Source organism: Pan troglodytes, chromosome 8 (genome assembly GCF_028858775.2).
Source record: "Pan troglodytes isolate AG18354 chromosome 8, NHGRI_mPanTro3-v2.0_pri, whole genome shotgun sequence".
Taxonomy (NCBI): Eukaryota; Metazoa; Chordata; class Mammalia; order Primates; family Hominidae; genus Pan; species Pan troglodytes.
In genome coordinates this window covers 122,332,920-122,348,932 of record NC_072406.2, presented here as the reverse complement: position 1 = coordinate 122,348,932, position 16,013 = coordinate 122,332,920, and the positions used below count along the sequence as shown (strand labels likewise).

The following is a 16,013-nucleotide window of genomic DNA, read 5'->3' as shown; positions in this document are numbered from 1 at the left end:
ATCTGAAAGACTTCTGGTTCTTTCAATATGCAAGTTCGGTATTATTTTATTTTCATGACACAGGATGACACTGAATGTTCTTCAAAATTAAGTGTAGCATTCTGTAGCCTGCTTGTTTAAAAGAATTGACAGGTTAGAGATTTTTATTCTTTAAATACTACATGCTGTTTTTCCAAATGTATCATTAACATCCCTTGGAACACAAAGTAATCAGAGTTTGCCAAAGCAGGGGTTTTATCACTTTTCCTTCCAGTCTAATATGGTACTCAGCACAAAAAAGAAACTCAATTTAAGACAGTCTGCTTGGAGTTTGAAAACCTTCCATTCTTTAAGAAACACATACTATTTACGGGGCACTGTGATAAGTACTAGGGATAAATGTTTAAGCAGAAGAGACTCAATCCCTGCCCGCCTCGCAGGGTTTTTAATCCAGTGAATAGGACATGAATTTAAGAAACAACTGGATAACTGTATTTCTACAAATGTGATGAACACTATGAAGGAAAAATAGGGGTGCCATGAAGTATGTGAAGACCTGATCTACTACGGCAGATGAGGAAACATTCCTGAGGAACTTATGATTGAGCTGAAGGAAGAGTGTTATTCAACAGAGATAACAAAGGGGGAGGGAAAATGATTCCCCGCAGGGAACAGAAAGTATGCAAAGATCTTGAGGTAGAAGAAAACGCGTACTGAAGGAATCAAAAGAAGGCTGGCCAATGTAATTCATAAGAACTGGCCAGGTGCGGTGGGTCACACCTGTAATCCCAGCACTTTGGGAGGCCGAGCCGGGCGGTTCATGAGGTCAGGAGATTGAGACCATCCTGGCTAACACAGTGAAACCCTGTCTCTACTAAAAATACAAAAAATTAGCCGGGCATGGTGGCAGGCACCTGTAGTCCTAGCTACTCGGGAGGCTGAGGCAGGAGAATGGCGTGAACCCAGAAGGCAGAGCTTGCAGCGAGCTGAGATCGCGCCACTGCACTCCAGCCTGGGCAACAGAACCAGACAAAAAAAAAAAAAAACTGTAGTTGCAGGGACACCAGGTAGGAAGTTACCGCAGTCGTCCAAGTAAGAGATGATGGTAGCCGAGATTAGGAGGATAGTAATGAGGGTAACAGGAAAGAAGGCCGACTGAAGAGATATTTAGGAAGAAATCAGTGTTACACTGCAGTCATGGCTTATTTAGTAGAGTTTTAAGGATGACAGACCTTGAGATTTTTCACCTGTGGTACCAAATAGTAAAGAAGCTGGAATTTGAACTTATCTGATGCTCCCCAAAAAGCCAGATAGCTATTGCAGCCACATTCTCTAACAGCAGTAACATCTTAGCAATGTTGATTTTTGGAAGTGTGCCAGAAGGCTGTGACCAAGACCACAGTAAAATCAAGCATTTATTTTAAAAATAATTATATATTATAGGTGCCACTTCCAACTATCAGAAGGATCCCAAATGATAAAATTACTGGTATTTGCAAGGAACATATTTGTAATATCACATTATATCATTTATTTTCTCTCCTTTTTACTTCTTTGAAAATAAGATTTTAAGGAATGGGGGAAAGGGGAATAGGAATTTATAATATTAGGAGTTAACTTTCAGCATAAATTTATAAAGTTACTTTTTTGAGGGGGGGGATGGATTATCGCTCTGTTGCCCAGGCTGGAATGCAGTGATGCAATCTCAGCTCACTGCAACCTCCGCCTCCCAAGTTCCAGCAATTATCCTGTCTCAGCCTCCCAAGTAGCAGAGATTACAGGCACACACTACCACACCTGGCTAATTTCTGTATTTTTAGTAGAGACAGGGTTTCATCATGTTGGCCAGGCTGGTCTCGAACTCCTGACCTCAGGCAATCCACCTACCTCAGCCTCCCAAAGTGCTGGAATTACAGGCGTGAGCCACTGCACCCTGCCTAAAGTAACATTTTATCAGGCATATCATATAATACCTGAGAATATCAGGGGTAAAATAGTCAATCACCATTATATCTTAAAGATGCTACGATGTCAGAGAAACAAATGTCATTTTATAACATACATCAGTGTTCAAGATGTATAGTAATAAAATAACAGCTACTTCCACACTAGTAGCTTTTTGATCAGCAAAAAATAAGACATATATACTTATGAAGTCCATTCCTTTCCTTGTTTCAGATGATAAACACATGGAAATTTCTGTAAGTCTTCTAACTTTCTGCTTTATGTAACCAACATAATAAAATCTCATTAAAATCCAATAGTAAACTTAAAATTAAGAAGAAGCCTACAGTGTCCTCTTTCAAATGGACCAACACTATTGTCCAAATACCCCAGTATTGGAATTTCTACCTCAGCTCTTACTTCCATGAAGCAGGCATTTTAAATAAGTGGCAAAGGAGAAATAATTTCTAGTGTTTCATTTTAACATACTAGTTCTCTCTCATAAGCCCCAGCCCAAAACCCACACATTGGTGGATCTTGAGATCATATATTCTAAAATATATTTTTCTCTCTCTCTCTCTTTCTTGCTACTTATATTCCCATAAAAAAAGTATCTTCTCCTGTTTTAGGTGGTCTAATGTACACATATTCTCCTTTGGGCACTATCAGAACAATATGGCATGCTTGCAGTTTTACAAATTTTCCGACATGCTATGCTAAAACACACTAATTAGCACTGTGGTCCCACACATAATATTAGAATCCTAACAGAGACACTAGCATGAAAGAGAAACATCACTTAGCCCAAACCCCAAGCTGAGCAAAGCGTAAGTCAACAGATGACTAAGAGTTTCTTATTAATGACTGGTAACATAATTGATAAAACTTAGGAATGTGCATCTTATTTATGCCTCTATAATCCTTGAGTTCCTAAAAATGTCACATCTGCAATGATGGGAGACATACTAAATTACTAATATAGTAACCAATCTCTAAAACTGTCAATAAATCAGAGTCACAGAAGTTCAGGAGAACGAGGGACCTTGGTGAGACTCTAATGCATCTTATTTTACAGATGAATACAGTAAGGGATGGGAAATGTACTGAAATTATATACCTAATTTCTAGAAAATAGGAAAGGCTTAAATACTTGCAGCATGACAGAACCCAGGTCTGGTTTCCTATGTGTACTCTTCCTATGTCTCCAAGTTGAAAAAAAAAAGTTTTTTAATCTATGTGGATTGAAAGACACATAAATTCCTGAATAGGTCTTAATTCTTGATAGCTTAAACATTGAAACCGTAAGGGCAAGCAAATGTACATTTTCTAAAATGCTGTATATCATACTACATATTTTCATCTCAAATACACCATACTACAACAAAATCTCTAGACCCACACACAACACAGATAGTACATCAAGCTTATGGTTAATTATTTTTATAACTTAAGAAATTAAGTTTAAAAACTATATAGTAGTCTTAATGAAAAGAAGCTAAAAAAGGAAACGTGCAGCTCTACAGAGAAGTCAAAGGAGAAAAGTGAATCCTAGTTTTTCCTCGGTGATGTCTGAAATACAGAGTGGGATGATCCAACCTCATGAGTTCCAATTATTATCTGTAGAAGCCTCAGGCTTTCTGAATCAAGAGCCCCATTCTGACCCAATCTGCTGTCCCAAATGACTAACCAACCACCTGACTGAAGCTCCCCAAAGCCTTCAGGGAAATTTGGTTACCCAGGGATTGCTCTGTCCTCCTCAAAATGAATGTTTATTATATTCTCTAGACAAAGCTCTGGGAAACAGAAATAAAGGTCTCATTTAATTCCCCTTATCAATGGAAAAGGCAGCCATCTGTTAATCTTCTGTTAAGAAAGGCCTTTTGAAAACTTCCTATGAGATGAATCCTAGGAATTCACTGGCTCCCTAGAATAAAAACACCGAAGAGATAGCCACATACTACTCAAAAGTTTTCAAAAATGGAAGTCAGCTACATCTTAGTACATCTATTTTTTTCTCTTTTTGACACAAAGTTTCACTATGTCATCCAGGTTGGTCTTGAACTCCTAAGCTCAAGCAATCCTCCCACCTCAGCCTCCCAAAGTGCTGGAATTACAGGCGTGAGCCACTAGGCCCAGCCTTTCCAAGTACATCTAGACAAGTATATTTTTAAAGATCTATTCTGCTTGAAAGATAAACAGATTTTTTTTTCCTTTTTGCTTTAAGAGCCCACCAACCAATCCGATCTCATCATTTAAAGAGGCAAAACTTTCACAGCATGGTCTTCCCTTTTCTCCTCAACAAATAACCACATCCGCTCACTACCAATTCTACCTAAATATTTTTATTCCTTTAACAAACCCTTGATTCTGCTTTATACCCTGCCAGACCTATTTCTGATTTTTTTTTAATCTTCTTGGACTGTCCAAAACTTGGCCAGAATATTGAAAGCCAGCCCACAATTACTTTTAGCAGGTGGCTGCATGCATGGACACATGCTGCCAAGTCTCTCAACTTGGCATAGCCATCTTAATAATCCCAGCAAGAACTTCTTTGGTTGTCTTTCCAGATTATATTCCTTTCCTTCCATGCAAAACCAGGTTATGATTTCTAGACTTCATTATTTTAAAAGGGCCAAATCCCCAGGGTAGTGGTAAAGGAACCCATCAAGTGCTGCTCCTTCAGACTTGGGATTACAGGAGAAATGTGCTCCTTCCCTCCAGTTCCCTCTTCTAAGCGTTCCCAGCTTGCTACCTGTTGGCAGTGCTGGTGTTGCTGCTCCCGCTGCTGTGTTTCTGTGCCCGGCTCAACCTCCGTGGGGGCTTTGAATGCTGCAGTCGGGGGCTCGGCATGGACGGGAATGAAGAGGCGTAGCCATGTTCACACTCTGAAGAAAGCAAGAAAAAAAGATACGGTAAGAAGAATATAGTACCCAAATCCATTGACCCACAAATCCGAGGTCTTTGCAGTAACAGGTTTTTGAAAGCAGGAAAAGAGGTAAAATGTTTCCACTCTTTTTGGTTAGAAAATTAATGTCCCTCGCCTGGACATCAATCCTGTGACACCCCACCAGCTGGAAGGTGTTTGGATACCTCCTCTAAACCAAAGAGTTTATCCCCCCTTTCCAAAATCCTTCTCTCCCAAGAACTTTTTTGAGATTTCAGATGCTTTAGAACAAAAATTTTGTGACCAGTTACCATTCACCTCATTGACTTCGCTTGCCTCAAAAATTCCCCTTTACTTTCAACTCTCTCCGTTCTAAAGAGTCTCTTTAAGCCCAATATTTTTGTGTACTTCGAACAAGTCTTAGAAAGACATTTTCTCTCTCGACACCACAGTCTCCGAGTTCCTGCTCTTTCTGCGCCATCTCTACAGCCCCTTGGGCTGCCACCGCTAAAGGGACCCCATCTCATCACCCCGCAGGTATTCAAAGGCCCCTCTCCACCGGTTTTCCCCCGCTCAGTGTTCTCCCGGCCTCGTCCCTTCCCCTGACCGCCCCCAGCATCCTTGTTCCTCCTTCCTCTTATCTCCCAGCACCCTCTCCCGCTCCGGGGCCCTCCCGGCTTCTCCACGGTCACCCTCTCTCCAGCCCCAGACCGCCCTCTCTCCAACTTCCCTCCACCCGTCTCCTTCCCGCTCGCCGCACCCCACCCTCCGTGCGCACCCTCGCACCTCCCCCAGCACCTGCGCGACCTCTCACACACGCCTCCACTCACGATCTCAGCACACACACCTCCCCAAGCACGCGCGCCCCTCCCCGCACACGCCCCTCCCACACGCGCACGCCCCTCCCACACGCGCACGCCCTTCCCGCACACGCCCCTCCCCCCCGCGCACCATCCCTCCCACGCGCGCACCCCTCACACACGCGCGACCCTCCCCGCACACGCGCGTGCCCCTCTCCTCACACGCCCCTCCCCTAACGTGCGCACCCCTACCCTCACACACACGCATGGCCCTCCCCTCACACGCCCCTCCCCACACGCGTACGCCCCTCCCCTCACATGCTCGCAACCCTCCCCTCACATGCACTCACCCCTCCCCTCACACACGCGCGCGCCCCTCACCTCACGCGCGCGCTCCCCTCCCCTCACACGCCCCTCCCCTCACACGCGCGCGCCCCTCCCTCACACGCGCGCACCCCTCCCTCACACGCGAGCTCCCCTCCCCTCACATGCCCCTCCCCTCCCCTCACACACTCCTCCCCTCACATGTGCACGCCCCTCCCCTCACGCGCGCTCCCCTTCCCTCATACGCCCCTCCCCTCACGCGCGCTCCCTTCCCCACATGCCCCTCCAATCACAAGCGCGCTCCCCTCCTTCACACGCCCCTCCCCTCACGCGCGCGCTCCTCTCACACGCCCCCCTTACACGCGCGCTCCCCTACCCACACGCCCCTCACACGCGCGTCCCCTCCCTCACACGCCCCTCCCCTCACACGCGCGCACCCCTCCCTCACACGCCCCTCCCCTCACACGCGCGCTCCCCTCACACGTGCGCACCCCTCCCTCACACGCCCCTCCCACACACGCCCCTCCCCACACACGCGCGCTCCTCTACCCTCACGCGCGCACACCCCTCCCCTCACATGCGCGCACCCCTCACCTCATGCGCGCACCTCACACGCGTGCCCTCCCTTACCGGCCGCACCGCACTCCCGAAAAAGATTAGTAGCGCTCGGGCTCACGCAGCGGCGCCCAGCCATTACCTCGCTCCCGGCGCTCCAAAAACTCGGCAGCCTCCAGCAGACGCTGCACGTTGATCATCCTCACCCGCTCCATGGGCACCGCGGGTGGCGACCGGCGCCTCTCCGCACTCCCTTCTCGGGCCGACAGGAGGCGCCGCAGGCGGCTACGGCCGGGCGCCGTTCCGGAACATGTGCGACGGGCTGGCGGGCCAGCCCGGCCGCGGCTCGGCGCGCTCTCCGCCGCCCCTGCCGCCCCAGCCGCGCCAGCCGCGCCCGCCGTGCCGCGGGCAGCCCGCGCGTGGTTTGTTTACCTCTCCCCGCGAGCACGGGGGAGGGGCGGGAGCAGCGCCGGGGCCCGCCCCCTCCCGCCCCTGCCTTTGCCCCCTGGGAAATGTAGTCCCGCACCCGCCCGCGGCTGCCGGGAATCGTAGTGCGCACGCCGTTTCAGGGCGCCTGCGTTCCGCAAGATTCGCAAAGGTCGTCGGAAGGTGTAGTCCTGCTGGGTTTCCTTTCCTGTCTCTAGGGAAGACTAAGAAGTTGCGGGACTTTGCTTTTGGGAGGGAAGAATTTTTTTTTCCTCCCTCCAGACACGATGTGGAATGGGAGGGATTTGAGCGAGCTGGGAGTCTACTCCCGGGGAAACTTGTTTCTCAGCGACTCCCTGCGGTTGCCCAGGGGCTGAGACATTCTTTATTCGAAGTATCATGTTCCAGTCCTCTATCTCCTACTTTCTCATGTAACTTATGTGCCTCAGTTTGCTCATCTGCAAAATAAGAAGAGTAACACACCTGCACCAACAGCGCACACAGAAACTGGAAAAGCCAAAATTGCTGTTCAAAAACGAGGGATGATTTCATCAGAGAGGGTTTCCATGAAGCCCTTCTTCCACCTCAGCTTCCACACAGACAAGTAGTTACTTTTTTCTTTAATCTTACTTTTTAAAACTTTCTCCTCCCTCAGTCCCTCACTAGTGCTTTTAGACGCCAGAAAATTCTCCCTGGTGCGGAACAGAGTTTGGTTCAAATCCTGACTCTGCTACTTACACTGAGACCTGTGTGAACTCTTCCAGCCTCATTTTCCTTATGTATAAAATGGATATGATCATATCCACGGCCTTGAGGGCGTGCCATGTGCCAGGCACTGTACTAGACTTAGTTTGCATAGTAAGAGAGAAACAGACGCAGACCTGCTCTCGAGGTTTGTGTATTCAGTAGTGCTTTTTGCAAAGATTAAATATAATAATTCCAGCACTTAGTATATACTAGGCACTCAGTAAATAGAAGCAATGATTATGTTTTCTCTTATGCTCTCCTCTGTAGCTAAAAAGGAAGTTAGAGAGCGGAGACCACATTAAAAGACTACCACTGGCCGGGCACGGTGGCTCACGCCTGTAATCCCAGCACTTTGGGAGGCTGAGGTGGGCGGATCACCTGAGGTCAGGAGTTCGAGACCAGCTTTGCCAACATGGTGAAACCCTGTCTCTACTAAAAATACAAAAATTAGCCGGGCATGGTGGCCAGTGCCTGTAATCCAAGCTACTCGGGAGGCTGAGGCACGAGAATCGCTTGAACCCGGGAGGCGGAGGTTGCAGTGAGCCGAGATCACGCCACTGCACTCCAGCCTCCAGCCTGGGCAACAGAGCAAGACTCAGTCTCAAAAAAAAAAAAAAAAAAAAAAAAGCCACTGACTGCTCTCATGGCCACTCTCTTTCTAAGTCCTCCATCTAAAAAATCCTCAAAGTCTAGACCAGGGTTTCTCAACTTTAGCATCACTGACATTTTGATCTGGGTAATTCCTCCTTGGAGCAGGAGCTCTGTTCCGTGCTTTGCAGGATGTTTAGGAGCATCCCTGGCCTCTACCCACTAGATGCCAGTAGCACACCACCACCCCTCAGGTGTGACAACCAAAAATGCCTCTAGACATTGCCAAATATCTCCTGGGGCACAAAATCCCTCCCTTGTCCCCCAGTTGGGAACAAGGGATCTAGGGAGAGGAAGAACAAGAGAATCGTACTTGAATGCTCTAGGAACAAGCTGGGAACCGTGCAAACATACCCATAACTTTTTTCCACCCCAATTATATTAACCTGCTGCTTGACATCACATCCAAAATAACAGGAAGCTCCTGGTGAGGGGGGAGTTTCCCCCTCCCGTGGTCATTCCATTGGCTCCTGCAGAAAATACCATCTTGAGATGGAAATCTTACCCTCTTAAAAATGTTATCGGCTTCATGCTGCATTTTAATATACCTTTCCCTCATACCTTTTGTTTTCTTACCTTTCCCTCATACCTTTTGTTTTCTTTTTTCTTTTCTTTTTTTTTTGGTAAAGTGAACAAAATCTCCAGTGAGGTCACAAGATGCAAAATTCTGCCAGTCCTTTTAAATATTACACTTGGCACCACATTTAAGACCAAATAGACGTTCCATCTATTTGGGTCTGCAAGCAGACCCAAAATGAGAGGTGTTCGCAAGCCACAGAAGAACTTTTTTTTTTTTTTTTTTTTTTGTAAAGGCTTTCAAAAAGGGACTGTTCTTTTAGCTCTTGACTAGGTCGTTTTGGATCTGGACTTTCCCAGGTCGTTTTGGATCTGGACTTTCCCACTGGGTGTTGGTAACAACCTCCCTTCACCCTCAACAAGGGCCATGTTGGGTAGGGGTGGGACTGGATTATTTTAAAGAAAATACCATTCATTTAGAACATCTGTTAGTTGAGGGTAGAATTTATTTATTTTTTATTTATTTATTTATTTATTTTTTGAGACGGAGTCTTACTCTGTCACCCCAGCTGGAGTGCAGTGGCGCGATCTCGGCTCATTGCAACCTCCACCTCCCGGGTTCTCCTGACACAGCCTCCCAAGTAGCTGGGGTTACAGGCGCCTGCCACCACGCCCAGCTAATTTTTTGTATTTTCGTAGAGACAGGGTTTCACCATGTTGGCCACACTGGTCTCAAACTCCTGACCTCGTGACTCGCCCACCTCAGCCTCCCAAAGTGTCCCTGGCCAGGACAAATACAACTCTACTTTTCCCAATAGGAGGTAAACTTGTGTGACGAGCAATCAAGAAAAGTAGTACAAACTGAAAATATACATGAATTCAAGATGGCTTTAATTCCAGAGGTCACAGAACCATAGCTGGTTAGGAAGAGATGGCTACATGCAAGAGGCCTGGGGCCTATGCATGGCCTTCCACAGTTGACCTCCAGGTGAACTAACCTAGAGCCCTTCTTCTAGAGCCATGGCCAAGAGGGAGATGAGGACATGGAAAGTAGAGCGAGACTCACCAAAAGCCCACCTGCATTGAAGAAGGGGAGAGATGATGATCATGGTGGGCAGTATTAACGGCTGGTTCATGTACAGAAATCTCCAGCCTTTTCTAAAAGCAATTGAGGTGCCACTTCCTTCTCCCTGCGCTGGCTGCCTCCTGGAGTCCTTCCTTGGACATCAGCTATAAGGGCCTCTCCAGCACAAAGCTTAGGGCTCTATCCACAGGAAAGTAATGCTACCCACAAACCATCCCTCAGCAACAGTCTCAGCCCGGAGGAACCCAGAGGCAGCCATAGCCTTTCTTTTGTTCCGATGAACTAGTTTGCACTACAAATGCAGATGGGGAAACAGGAAAAGCAAGGCTTCCAAAGTCTACTGACATAAGAACCTGGAATCCTACCCATAGTCTCTGTTCTGTCCTCTCCCTAAAGTATATATCTCTCTCAAGGGAGTCATTTGAAAATGGAGAAAGTCCCCCAGAATACCCCAGGCCTATAACGATCACAGCCACGGATGGGGACAATCTGCCTTCTGAAGGAAGCAGGCAAAGCCCTCAATTCTTAAGGGTCCTTTCTCAGCACAGTTTACTTAGTGACAATTTCCAAGTGATTTATTGCAGATTCATAAACAATGGAGGCTGATGTGTTGTATCTTTTCTTCAGGGAGGCGAGATGGGGAGAGAGGAAGGGGCCATGAGGTTAAGTTACAAGTCCAAAGTTACTGTGTTGATGACACCTTGCACTTAGGAGAACTTCCCTGAAACTGCAAAGTGTTTACTGAGTAGGGCACTGTTTTCTGCAATTATCTTTAAGGATGGGCGTTTTCAAATAATCAACACTGGGGACACGGGAGGTGAACTCCAAGCTCTTAAATGAGAACCGTTAACAGTTATACATTTTTCCATCCCCCATCCCAAAATGACTACTGCAGCCTCCTCCCCTCCTCTTCCCCCAGAGCCCAGAAACGTGAAGAACAGCAGAAAACATTTCCCTCGCCCAGTGAGTCAGCCTTGCCTAAGTTCATGCGTAAGCTCTCCTCAAGTCAGCGGCAGCTCAGAGCTGCGGGTCTGTGTGCAGCCGAGATAAATTTGGGTCTAGAAGGGATGACGTAATGCTAAACCCGAGAGGTAGCTGCCGCCTCCCAGGGCTCCTGTCGCCAGGGCTGCCGGCTGACATCCCAACCACACGGAAACGCACCAAGCGACTCAGGTGCTGCCCGAGCTGGGGAGAAAGGGAAAGGACATGGGGTGGGGGGAACGCCAGGGGGAGGCAGTGTTTATCTGAGACGGCTGAATCTGGAAGTTTGTTGCTTTTTAACTCCAGTTTTACTGGTGAGATCAGACCACTGGCAAAGGCTCAAACAGCTGCACTTGACTTCCATCCTGACCCATCTCTTCCCTCTTAGAAAAGGGCTTCTTACATTTTATTAAATGGCCCTTATTACAGCAGCCTATTTCAGTGATTATAATGGATGTGTTAATCTCTCAAATGTCCTTTTCCTTCTTTTTTGCATGAACTTGGATCCAAGAAGACATCTGCATTGCAGGACTCAATTAACATGCACATCTAAGCGGCTTGCTTACTTTGGAGCACCCCACTTGGGGTGACACCAGGGTGCTACTGATAAGGTATTTGGGAGGATTTTGCTAGGGCCATGCCAAGTGAATATTTCCCCAAATAACATTTCAAGGTTTATGTCATAGAAGTTTGTGTCATTAAGCTTGTTTCTCAATACAGTCCCCATTTTTCACTTGAGAAAGCTGAGGCTCAGAGAGGTATGGTAACTTGCCCAAGGCCAACAGCTGTCTATCAAACTGATGGAATAAGGGTTAGAACTCAGGCTTTTTTAAACCCGTGGGGCCCATTCCTTTAAATATCAAGACGAAGTTGCATTCCCAAAGGATCCAAATGCTGTTTTTTTCTGTTCATGGTTCATTCTTCCCCAAGGAAAGGTTGCCATCAGAGTCAACTCCTTCACTCCTGGTGATGACCGCAAACCTTGGGCCCAACCTCACCCTTCCACTATAATTAAAAGACCACCACAGGAAACCATCTTTGTTGTGCCAAAGTAGTTTTCTTCATTAGAAATGCCTCCCAAATACTTTTCAACATTTGTTAGTGTAAACACATTTTATTCTTTAATTTGTGCCTGTAATCATCTATGCTGGTAGATTTTGTGACTTTCAGCAATATCTAGCAAATAACCTGGTCAGCCACGGTGTGTTATTGTTTTGAAGCACTGTTCAGTTCCAAGAGTTGATATTTTTGTTTAGGATTTCTGCATCCATATTTGAAAGCAAAAGTAAACTGTATTTTTTGTTGTGTTTCCTAGATGTTGGCATTGCAATAGTCTGTTCTTTCAAAGTTAGATGTAACTTGTTTTTAAGGCCTTCTCCTGCTGCTAAGAGGATGCCCCACATTCTTGCCAAAGCCCTGGGTAACCCTCCCTCCCCTGCCAGGAGCTGGCCTCGAGTTGCCCTGCCCCCACCCCTTGGCATCACCACCCTTTTCCAGGCAGCAGAAACTTGTGGAGGTCACACTTAGGTCTAGCCAGGCCCTGAACACTAAACCACACAACCAGCTCCTGCCGCCTTGTATCTGCGTTCTCTCAGCCTCAGATGCAGCACTTATAATAAAAATACCATTCTCTTGCCTGTCCAAGGTATAGCTGATCTCACCAGCTCTTCCAGCAATAGTGTTTTGATTTGAGGAAGCTGGGATTGTCCCTAGATCCTAGAACAATACACATCCATTTGCCTACTAGCTGCCACATAACTAGGGCCAACATGCACGGTGCTGCTCCTCCAGTCCATTTAATCCTCAGCACACCTCTGAGATTCCTATTTTACAAATAAGGCCCAGAAAGGTTAGGTGATTTGCCCAAGGTCACACAGGCTATGAACAGATTGGAACTTGAATTTTCTGACCCTTGGACCCTACAGCATACATCATGTTATGTTCAATCGCGTCAGGTCAAATGAAATTGGTTAAAGCAATGGTCTCAACCAAAGGCAATCCCATCACACTAGGAGGCGGTAGAAACATTGTAGGAGTGTCTTTTTTATTGTCACAATGACTGGGGGGGTTCCAGTGGCGTTTAGTGAGTGGGAACCAAGGATGTTAAATCCTGCCATATTCCAAACTAATCTGTACAAGAACTGTCACACCAACAGCTCCTGTGTTGAGAAACACTAGGTCAGAAAGATAAAGACAGAAAACTAATCATTTATTCAATAAATATTCCTTAAGCATCTGTTATGTGCCAGGCACTAAGCTAGATGCCAAAGATAAAATAATGAACAAAACTACTTATGGTCCCTGTCCTCTATGTGCTTATATTCTAGCCCTCCAGACTGATGATAAGCAAGTAGAGTAAGTGTAAATTGTGATGAGCAGGATATGGGATAAATGATAAAAATGGGATAGGGTTAGGTGGCTGGGTGAGGAGTTCTGGGATGATCACAAAGACTGTTTAAGACATCTTCTCAAACTTTAAGGAGCACACAAATCACCTGGGTATTGTGGCAAATGCAGATTCTGCTGCAGCAGACCTGGAGTCTCATTTCTGACAAGCTCCCAGGGGGTACCAAGGCTCTCCATCCTCCAATCACACTCACTCTGAACGGCAATGATGAAGGCCATGACAAGGAGTTTGGATTTTATTTTAAGTGAGGCAGGAAAGAAGCTATTGAAGGGCTTTTGAAAAGTGAGTAATAGGAACCCAGTTATATTTTGGGTTTTTTGTTTTTGTTTTTGTTTTTTGACACGGAGTCTCACTCTGTCTCCCAGGCTGGAGTGCAGTGGCACGACCTTGGCTCACTGCAAGCTCCGCCTCTCGGGTTCAAGCAATTCTCCTGCCTCAGCCTCCCAAGTAGCTGGGATTACAGGCACCCACCACCATGCCCAGCTAATTTTTGTACTTTTAGTAGAGACAGGGTTTCACCATATTGGCCAGGCTGGTCTCGAACTCCTGACCTCAGTTGATCCACCCACTTCGGCCTCCCAAAGTGCTGGGATTACAGGCATGAGCCACCTCGCCCAGACAAATCCAGTTATATTTAAGATCCCTTGTTTCCTAGCTCTGGATCAGCGAGAGGAAGTGGTTGGCCTATGTCATCGTCTGACTGGAACCAGCTGGCCCACACTGTCACGGTGGCAGCGAGGACCTAATGCTCATCTCTGCAGCTCACACTTGCCTCTCTCCTCTGGCTTCCCTGGCAGAAGCCCTTGGCTCCATGTATGGGCCAGCCCAGTTGCCCTACAAGCTCGGGCGCCTCCAGGAAGCCTAATAAGTCTGACAGGGTGTGGATTCACACCCTGACACCCTAGTATGCAGAACCACAGGAGATCTACTGGTTGGGTGAGTTCCCCAGGGGGTGCTGGGCAAGGTACTACTGCAGGTGCAAGCAGTGACACCCTAGACCATCTCCGTCTAGAGAAAGGAGCCATTTGGCTCCACTGTCAACACCCAAAGGGCCCTGGAGGTTCTGACAGCCCACTCTCTACCCTAGCAAGAGTGGGGAGAAAAGGAAGTTGCTCCAGGGAGGCATCCTCAAGGGCACCCTCAGCCTAACTTAAAACATTCCAGATTCCAAATCTTTTTTTTTTTTTTTTTTTTTTTGAGATGGAGTCTCACTCTGTCACCCAGGCTGGAGTGCAGTGGTGCGATCTCGGCTCACTGCAAGCACCGCCTCCCGGGTTCACGCCATTCTCCTGCTTCAGCCTCCCGAGTAGCTGGGACTACAGGCGCCCGCCACCACGCCCAGCTAATTTTTTGTATTTTTAGTAGAGACGGGATTTCAGCGTGTTAGCCAGAATGGTCTCCATCTCCTGACCTCGTGATCCGCCCACCTCGGCCTCCCAAAGTGCTGGGATTACAGACGTGAGCCACCGTGCCCAGCCTCCAGATTCCAATTCTTGACTCTTGCACATTTCTTACTCCCTGGGGCTTTTCCCAGAGCCCTAAGGTCTCTCTAGGAAGAAAGAAAAATCTGGGGTTTTCGTCTCTACTCCACTATTTATTAGACTGTGGCCTTAGGAAAGTTAGTCTTGCTAAAGCTAAGGCTTTCCTCATCTACAACATGAGGGTTATTATAGCACCTGCATATTGGATGTTTGTGAGAATTTAATATAAAGCACGTAGCATTGTGCTGGCCCATAGTAAATGCTCAATACTAGGAGGGCATTATCACCACTCCTTTGGAAAACAGAGAAGACATTGCACTTGTCAGCAGCTCTCTTGGGGACAGGTTATCACACTCTCCCAGAAGACAGACAAGAATTGTTGACTGATTTCTATTCGTCTATCATTTGAACTAGAAGATAGACCTGGAACTGGAGATCATACATGCTTCACTTTGGAATCACCAAGCACAGAGCTTGGCTCCCTGGCAGGTTTTAGAAATTATTTGTTGAACTTAGCTCAGTTCAACAAAAACTTAGCTCAGTACCACTGGCAGAAAAAAATGAAAGTAAGTTGTATGCAAGGCACACACAGTCTTGGGAGCCAAGAAATATGGCAGGACGGTCAGGCTGTGGTGGAGGTAAGAGGAAGATAACACAGGGGCACCATAAGGTAGTTCTGGGCCCCTGTAGAAATAAAAACAAAGTCCACACCAGCTCTCACTTGCCCAGAGCAGCCCTGGGCATGTCCTCCACTTTAATACAATAGCCTTCCTACTCCCAAATCACCTTTATTCAAGTATCCTTGCTAATGGCAATAAAGACACAGAAAAAGAAATTTCAAATAGTAGGTAATCCAGATCCCCTTTAATTGGCTTCAGTTTGAATTTCTCAATCTCCCTCCTCAGGACAGTGTGTTTATCTTTCTAATTTTGCTGTGTCTAAATTTCCTTACAGACACTGGAGTTGGATATTAGAGGTCTGTGGCCAAGAGCATGTTGTACAGGAGAGTGGACTTGGGAGGAATGCTGGTGTGGACAATCCTCCAAGTGCAGAAGGCCCCTATCTGTAAAGAACTGAGAGTGGAATGTATTTACTTACAAGGTTGCTTACACAGTTTCCTAAGCTCAGGCAGTGAAAGAAAAAAAAAACATCTGTAGAAATTACAAGGACAAACACAAAAACACAAAGGATTGTAGGCCGGGCACGGTGGCTCATGCCTGTAATCCCAGCACTTTTG

At 46.9% G+C, this 16,013-nt stretch overlaps 1 protein-coding gene across 4 annotated transcripts in view; it reads right to left on the bottom strand.

The window, feature by feature from the left end:
- Positions 1-16,013, bottom strand: part of MXI1 (MAX interactor 1, dimerization protein) — a 78,979-nt gene that overhangs the window by 53,578 nt on the left and 9,388 nt on the right. For 2 of the 4 annotated variants that reach the window (XM_016919308.4, XM_016919309.4), the window contains exon 2: positions 4,676-4,808. In XM_016919308.4, coding sequence (XP_016774797.1) covers positions 4,676-4,808 — 133 coding nt within the window. Of the gene's footprint in view, positions 1-4,675; positions 4,809-6,628; positions 6,917-16,013 lie in introns of those variants that run through there. The other 2 variants (XM_016919310.4, XM_016919311.4) reach the window with 2 other exon arrangements.